This window comes from Halichoeres trimaculatus, unplaced genomic scaffold (genome assembly GCF_033239565.1).
Source record: "Halichoeres trimaculatus isolate MK-OKI-2021-1 unplaced genomic scaffold, fHalTri1.1 fHalTri1_scaffold_16, whole genome shotgun sequence".
Taxonomy (NCBI): domain Eukaryota; kingdom Metazoa; phylum Chordata; class Actinopteri; order Labriformes; family Labridae; genus Halichoeres; species Halichoeres trimaculatus.
Window position 1 is genome coordinate 8,892,471 of NW_027437194.1, and position 7,529 is coordinate 8,899,999.

The following is a 7,529-nucleotide window of genomic DNA, read 5'->3' on the forward strand; positions in this document are numbered from 1 at the left end:
TCAAATCAGAATTGTTATTCATAAATATGTAGCCTTGAAGTCGTAATTTATTTTTGAACAAATGATAGGATAAATCCAAAAGATTATTCTACATACTATCTCAATTAAGGGCTAGAGACAACAAGAAATACTTGAGTACACCATTGAAACAAGCCCTAAAAACCCAGAGTGAATTTTTTCACAACTTCACGTAATGTTTTCCATGGAAAGTAAAACACATTAATTACTTACTTAGAGTAGGCATAGAAATTTAGGAGACAATTCATAATGTCTCACTATTTGGCAGCGATATCAATCAAAAGTAAGTGTATAATTTACATTTATGTAGTAATATGGTCACAACGCATCAATACTTCGATATTGAAAGTGTCCAATTTACATTGTTAAATAATTATGTATAGTATCGATTGATATTTTTTAGTTATGTTTAATCAAGTTACAAAGTGTTCTTTTTAAATAAAGAAGTTTTATTTCACCGCTAAAAAGAGAAACCGGTAGAGAATTGTGATACTATTCAGTTATTTGCCGACTCTCGACAAAAACTACAATCCCATGACTCGGCCGTAGTCCGACCCCGCCTTTTTGTACCCACGTGACTACCTCCGGCCTATCAGGAGTGTCGTTACAGGCGCAATGCGGCGGTTGGGATGTAAGAAGGAATGGCGACGGTCGAGACGGTTTTGGAGGCCAGAGTTGAATTTGACTAAAGAGAAGAGGAACACAGGTAGTTTGAATATTAAATATAATAAACACACACAGAGAACGATAACCTACGACCCTGTTGTATGTTTTAAATCAGGTGCAACCATATTTATACTGAGATCGCACATTTAAAGTAGGAAGCAGTTACAATGCCTTTCAACTGTTAATAAGCTATTTAAAATATTTAAAGTCATAGGGATTGAATTTATATATTTTTTGGCACCATCTGTGTTCATTAATATCAAAAGACAGTTTTGTGTTGTTATTTGCACATTTAACTTTTCCCCCTTTTTTTCAAAGGTTTAAACCCTGAACTTTTACTAATGGAGATCCCCAAAATGGAAAGTGAAGTGGCAGTTTCTTCTCCCTCCACCCAGACTCCACTCACTCCCATCAACCTTGCAGCCAAACAAAGAGACAGCAGAAAGACTACATCCAACACCCCCGCCTTCCTCTCCAACCTGGGCAGAGCCACTTTGAGGGGCATTCGCAAGTGCCCGCAGTGTGGCGTCTACAATGGGACGCGTGGGCTCAGCTGCAAGAACAAGGCCTGTGGGATATCCCTCAGAAATGCCTCCACAGAGGGCAGGGGCAGCAAGAAGTGTGCTGTTGAGGTGGTGAAGGTGATAATAGACAGTGAGGAGAGAGGAGGGAAAGAGGGTGTAGGAGGAGGTGTGCAGGTGTTTTCAGTGTGTCACAGAGGAAGAGGAGCCACAGCGACACAGCTAGGGTTTGTCGAACTTGTCCCCACTGACACTGCTATAGCAACAGGTGATGGAGCTACCTTATTGACCCGCATCAACTTAGGTCGCTGTTTTCTTCCGTCTTGCAGGCAGGGTCAAAGATCAAACCAGGGTGAGTCAGAATCAGCCGTTGCCAGCTCAAAGCAGTCCTCAGACAGCCTTTGCATCCACATTAAACAAGCTATCGAGTGTCAGAACCACGCCACCCCTCTCACTTTGAAAAGCTCTGTCTTAGAGGGGCTCCAAGCCTCCATCCAGGCCAGGGAGGAGCTGTGGAGGCTGGCTACAGAGTCTCCAGGCCCTCTGGTGCAGCGTGTCTCAAAGGACACCCTGGTGGTGAAGTGCCACACAGATTCCCAGCATCCTCTGGGGCTGCTGCATCTCACTGTGGGTGCAGGAGGGCTGTCAGAGGTTTCAAAGAGTGAGAGGAAGAGCAGAGAGCAGCAGCAGCAGCATGGCATGTTTCACTGTGCCTGTAAAGTGAGCGGCAGCAGCAGGAAAAGTAAACTTGGAGCTGATGGAGCCAACCCTCATCCTCCCATGGCATCCCCGCCCTGCCTTCACTTCTACGCCTGCGTGTGCGCCTTCGCAAGTGACGAGAAACTGGCGTCAGAGTTTGCTTCTTTTATCAGCTACACCCCAAGTGGTACAGTTACAAAGCTTCCCTTCGGTCCCAATACATCATCAATACAATCAGTTCATAGCTGTTTGTGCAGCATCACCGTTTTTTTTTGTACCAATTTTCAGCAATGTAATCAGAATTAATTCAGTACCGCTGTCCCTTTTTTATTTGCAAAATGTCACAAAATTTATTGAAGTATTTTCACAGCATAAGGCAAGGCAAGCGCATTTGTTGCATTCATACAAAAAGCGATTCAAAGTGTGTCAAAAACAGCAACAGCATCAAAACATAAAATATACAATAATAATAATAATAATAATAATAGTAATAATAATAATAATAATAATAAGAACAACAACAACAACAACAACAAAAGTTTAGGAAAGAGTGTTAAATCAGATTAAAAATTGTATTAGAACTCTGTTTATATATATATATATATATATATATATATATATATATATATATATATATATATATATATATATATATATATATATATATATATATATATATATGTATATATATATATGAGATTTTGCTCCAAATAATCAGAGTAAAAGAAGAATGTTTACTAACAAAGTTGGGATATTCTGAAGCAACTTGATTTTTTTAAATAGAAATGCAAATTACAGCATTAAAAATAGTCTTAAGGCAAGAAAAAACTCACTGATAACCAAAGTTTAGCACTTTAATAATTTATTATGTAAATAGTTTCATTGAACTTTCTGTACATTCAGTTTAAGAGACTTAGGGTCACTGTAAAATAGTTTTTTGGGGGAGGTTAAGCCAATTGTTATTTGGAGAATTAAAAAAAAAAGTCCTATATCTGATTTAATCACAGAATTTGGACTTTAAACTCTTTTCACTGAACCTAACTCCCCAAAATAAACTTTCTCAAAGGTCTTCACCCCTATCAGAAAGTCCAGCAACTTTACATTTGTTTGTTTTTAATGCTTCACTAATAAATAAATACATTCACTCTCTAACTTTAATTCACACTAAGAGTATATAAATTGCAGATTTAAAATTTTCCTCATGTGAAAACTATATTTTTTCACCTGCTGCCAACTGCAGCTTACTGTGAAACACAGAGGTATAACAGTGGTATAAACCGACTTTGGCTTCAAAGATTCTTTTGTTCATGTTTTAATGGCTGTATTATTTGAGTCAGTGTAATCTAACATGACCAACTTTTTCTGTTCATGTCTCCTCAGGTGTTCATCAGAACTCCAGCAGAGTAACAGGTCCAGGTGAGAAACCTCTCCAACAAGCTGACTCCGTCAGTTCCCATCAGAAGACAAAGAAGCTCCGCCTGGATGAGTCTCTTTCAGGTAATTTAACAATAATATTTGCTACATGTGTCACTCATTGATGTAGGTTACATTTGTCTGAATCTTTCATTTCGCTTTCTCTTTCTTTTCTTTTCTTTCCATCTTTACGTTTCCCACCCTGTCGTTCTTTAACTTCCCGCCCCTCAGCGGCCTCTCCCTCTGGGCTGGGAAAAGAGGCAGTGTCGGCCTGTGGTCTAAAGAGAACCGGTCAGAGGAAAGTGCCTGGTGCTGGGGGACTGAAGGCTCCAGGTGCTGACCCTCTGCTTGCCTGTCTCACTCGCTGCATGTCTCACTGCTGACCCTCCTCTTTCTCTCTGTCTTTATCTTCCTGCTGCATAAATCCGTCCGTCAAAGAGCTTTAAACCATCTTTGACATCTGTCTCTATCACTCCTCTGTCTAATCCTGCTGCACTAATCCTCAAACACTGTTGAAAAGAACAGAGTTGGACTGAAGTGGACACACTGAGCTTATTTTATCATTTAGAAGAGCTTTTTAATCACATGTGACAGGCAAACATTCAGAAACTTAAAGGTTTAGAGATTTGCTTGTGGGTGGTCCTCTTAGAATCAAAACACATGCTGAAAGTGTGTCTTTCTGTTTGTGTATGTGTGTGTCTGTGTGTATGTTACAGGGAGTACCCAGGTTGTAGATGAGCGTACAGTGACTCTAGGCTTCCAACAGTGGCTGGCGAGTGTCACAGAGAGGATCCACCAGACCATGCACTACCAGTTTGACGGTAAATCTGAACCTTCACTGCAAAAACTGAAATCTTATCAAGTGTTTTGTCATTTTGTTTTAAGTAAAAAATGTCTTTTTAGACTTAATGTTAGCCACATTCACCTGACTAGTCTATAAAAATGTCTTATTTCAAGTTATTTAAATACTACAATAAGGTCTTAATTGCTTGTAACAAGTAAAAAAAATCTGACAGTGGAACAAGAAAAGAGTTACTAGTATTGAGACATTATTTTGGTTTCAAGCAAATTTTTGAGCAAATTTTTCTTGATCTATTGGCATTTTTTTTACTTGTTACAAGCAATTCAGACCTCATTTTTTGTCTTTAAATGTCATTAAAACAAGACATTTTTTTGGACTGATAAGGTGAATGTGGCTCATTTCAAGCATATTAAGACAATTCTAACTTAAAATAAGAAAAAATGCAGGATAAGATTTCAGTTTTTTTGCAGTGTTAGAGCTCTGCATGTTTTTAAATCATTTCATCATGTGATAAATACCTAAAAGAGGGTTTAAGATAAAGTGAGACAATTTGACTGTATGCCCACTCCTCTGTGTGTGGGCTTACAGGGCATCTGGTAAGTTAAGTTTGGTATAAAAGATGATGTGAGAAAGCAGCTGAACTAAGTTTATCTATCAGCACATATAAGTAGCAGTAGAAGCAATATCTTTTATTAACAAACAAAAAATACAAAACAAGATTAGGGCCACCAGAGAAATGTATCTTCAGGGGTAGGCTAGTGAAATGAATGTTTTTTTCTTATTATTTCATTTTATTCTTTTAGATTTACCTAAAATATTGATTTTTTTCTTGGATTCTTGAATAACAATATGCCAACCTGTCGGTCTCTTTAAAAAGCTTGTTCATGTTTTTCTCTATCAGGGAAACCCCAGCCTCTGGTGTTCTACATTCCTCAGGAGTTCTTTAACGCTCTGCAGCAACGTTTGTCATTAGGATCAAAGAAGAAGAGACTTCCCAACCTCACAACAGGTTAAACAAAAACATTTACGGCTTTGTCTAACTTAGAGTTTTAATCTGTTTATTTTGAAGATTTCAACTTCAACTGTTTCTCTCTCGCTTCTCTGTCCCTTTTTGTGCGTACTTTCAGCGTTTGTAAAAAATGATGGACTTCCTCTTGGCTCCTTCTCCAAGTACACCTGGCACATCACTAACCTCACACAGGTCAAACGCATCTTCGACACTCCTGAGGTAAATAAAATAAATGAATAAATTAAAAATAAACAGTCACAATTAAAGAGCCACAGAAAACAAACCTCCTCATGGTTTGTCTCTCCACCTCACCATGTCTCCTTAGCTGCCTCTGGAGCTCTTTCAGAGCTTTGTGAAAAACGCTGACGGCTCCTATTCCCGTTTCCGCTGCCCCGAGCCTCCACCTGAACCAGAGTTACCTGAGGGATACAGAACGGATCGACCGCAGGCGATACGACCCATGGAGCTCCGCACCTTCCTCAAAGCTGGTGAGTGTGTTCACTCTGCAAAGAGCAACTAACTTAGACTCAACACGTTCACCTGAAAGGTCCAGAAAAATGTCGTATTAAAAGATGTTAAAAGACCAGGTCTGTATTTATCTGTCTTTGTAGGACCGGGCTCTGCAGACCAGAAGGAGGCTGGTCCGTTTGTCATCGAGTGGATCCCTGATGTGCTTCCTCGCTGTCAGATGGGGGAACTGAGGATCAGCTTTGAGTTTGGACACCAGCAGAGCGGTCAGACGGATCACGGTGAGAGGACAAGCGTGGTGGAGAAAGGAGGCTGTAACAAGTTGGACTCAAACCCGAGCAGACAAAAAAAGGGAACGGAAATCCTTCAGGTGGTCGTCTGATAAATGGATTAAAGCTGCCTCTGTCATTAATCATTCATACATCCAGCATGAGACTCAGTCACAAATCCATATTTATTATGCAACGTATTGATCACCAGTGGCCGTATGAATAACAGAGTTTGATATTGATCGGAGACAATCCAGACTGTAGAGACACACTCAGTGTGAAGCCTTAGTTTCATGCTAAGTATTATATTTAACCACAGAAAAGAAAGAATATGTCTTTTATCAAACATTTTTAGTCAAGAAAGAGTGAAGTATGGAAGTTTAAACGTGTCATCTGTTTGACAAAATTTCTGAAATCTTGTCAAAAGTTTGTTTATCTTGAAGTAAAAATGTCATCCAGGTCAAAGTCTCTCTTTTTGAGGTTTTGTGTTACACTGTCAAAATCAGATGGGCTTTTTTGCTCCATAAGCATCAATAGATGGTAGTCCAATAGAGAAAACCTCAGGACTGCAAACAGATTCAGCCTCTGCTTACCCTCCTTTTCGCAAATATTAAGGTGACCTTTAGAAACTGTTAAACCATGAGTTTCAGTAAAAACAGAGAAGTTTTTTCAGAAACTAATGCTTTTATTTCCTCTCACCTGGATTTCGCAACTCCCTGTTTACCTGCCTCAGCCCAACTTCAGATTGTTTAAATTCTTAGCTTCTCTTCATCTGTTTCTGCTTTCTTCAAGAGCTAACATAATCACTTAACACTGAGTGATAGAGCACAAGCTAAAAGCTAAAACCCAGGCTAAAGAGGAACTCACAAGCTAAAGGCTAAAACATGAGCTTAAGGCTAAAACACAAACTAAAGGCTAAAATTCAGACTAAAGATTAAAACACAAGCTAAAGCCTAAAACACGGGCTAAAGGCTAACACAGAGGCTAAAGACTAGAACATGGGCTAAAGACTAAAACACTGTCCATACTGTCGGTGATAATGTCCATTCCAACCCACAGTCAGCAGTTATTCTGCAGTGGTCTGTTCAAACTTGAGTCTATCAATAAAATGAAGATTGAGGTTACATGGCTGTTTCAATAGATGCTTGGTCTTTTCGTTTTCCTCACATTGGTAGAAAAAAATTCCACAGGTCGTCCATATGAAAAGCAAAATTGCGTTTTTTGGGCTGAAGCTGGTTCCACAAAAAAAGACAAAACATCATTGATCAATTTTATGCCTTATGTCTTTCCATAACACCGTCTAACTGGCCCCTCAGGCACAGTCACTTCTGGGTCACGTTCGGCATTTAGTAAATTCCCTTTCCGTCAAAATTCAGACTTTGTAAATTTGTTTCAGGACTTGTAGAAACATTTTGCATCTTTTAAATTTGTTTAAAGTTTGTCATCGATTCAGTCACTTCTCAGCCATCGTACCAGGCTGTCAGTAGCCCTGAATATAGCTACAAAACTACAGCACAAAACTGACGAAGTTTGCTTGTTTTCACGTTTCAAACCATAGCTCTACCTAATTGTTGATAAACACCTCACCTCGTCATGTTGTATCTGGTTTAAAGTTAACTTGAACAAAAATAGTAGAGTTAAAAAGAAGATCTGATCTCCGTGCA

The 7,529-nt window shown here is 39.1% G+C and overlaps 1 protein-coding gene across 2 annotated transcripts; it reads left to right on the plus strand.

Annotated features, from left to right (window-relative positions):
- The first annotated feature begins 617 nt into the window (after positions 1-617).
- Positions 618-7,529, plus strand: cunh2orf42 (chromosome unknown C2orf42 homolog). Of its 2 annotated transcripts, XM_074689732.1 has the most exons (9): positions 618-724; positions 1,003-2,091; positions 3,285-3,401; positions 3,549-3,650; positions 4,034-4,138; positions 5,021-5,128; positions 5,247-5,347; positions 5,454-5,616; positions 5,740-7,529. In XM_074689732.1, the coding sequence occupies exons 1-9, from the start codon at positions 634-636 to the stop codon at positions 5,976-5,978; spliced, it is 2,115 nt and encodes a 704-aa protein (XP_074545833.1). In that variant the 5' UTR covers positions 618-633; the 3' UTR covers positions 5,979-7,529. The 2 variants fall into 2 exon arrangements, with proteins under 2 accessions (XP_074545833.1, XP_074545834.1); XM_074689733.1 differs by lacking the exon at positions 3,549-3,650 and having other exon boundaries at positions 5,740-7,528.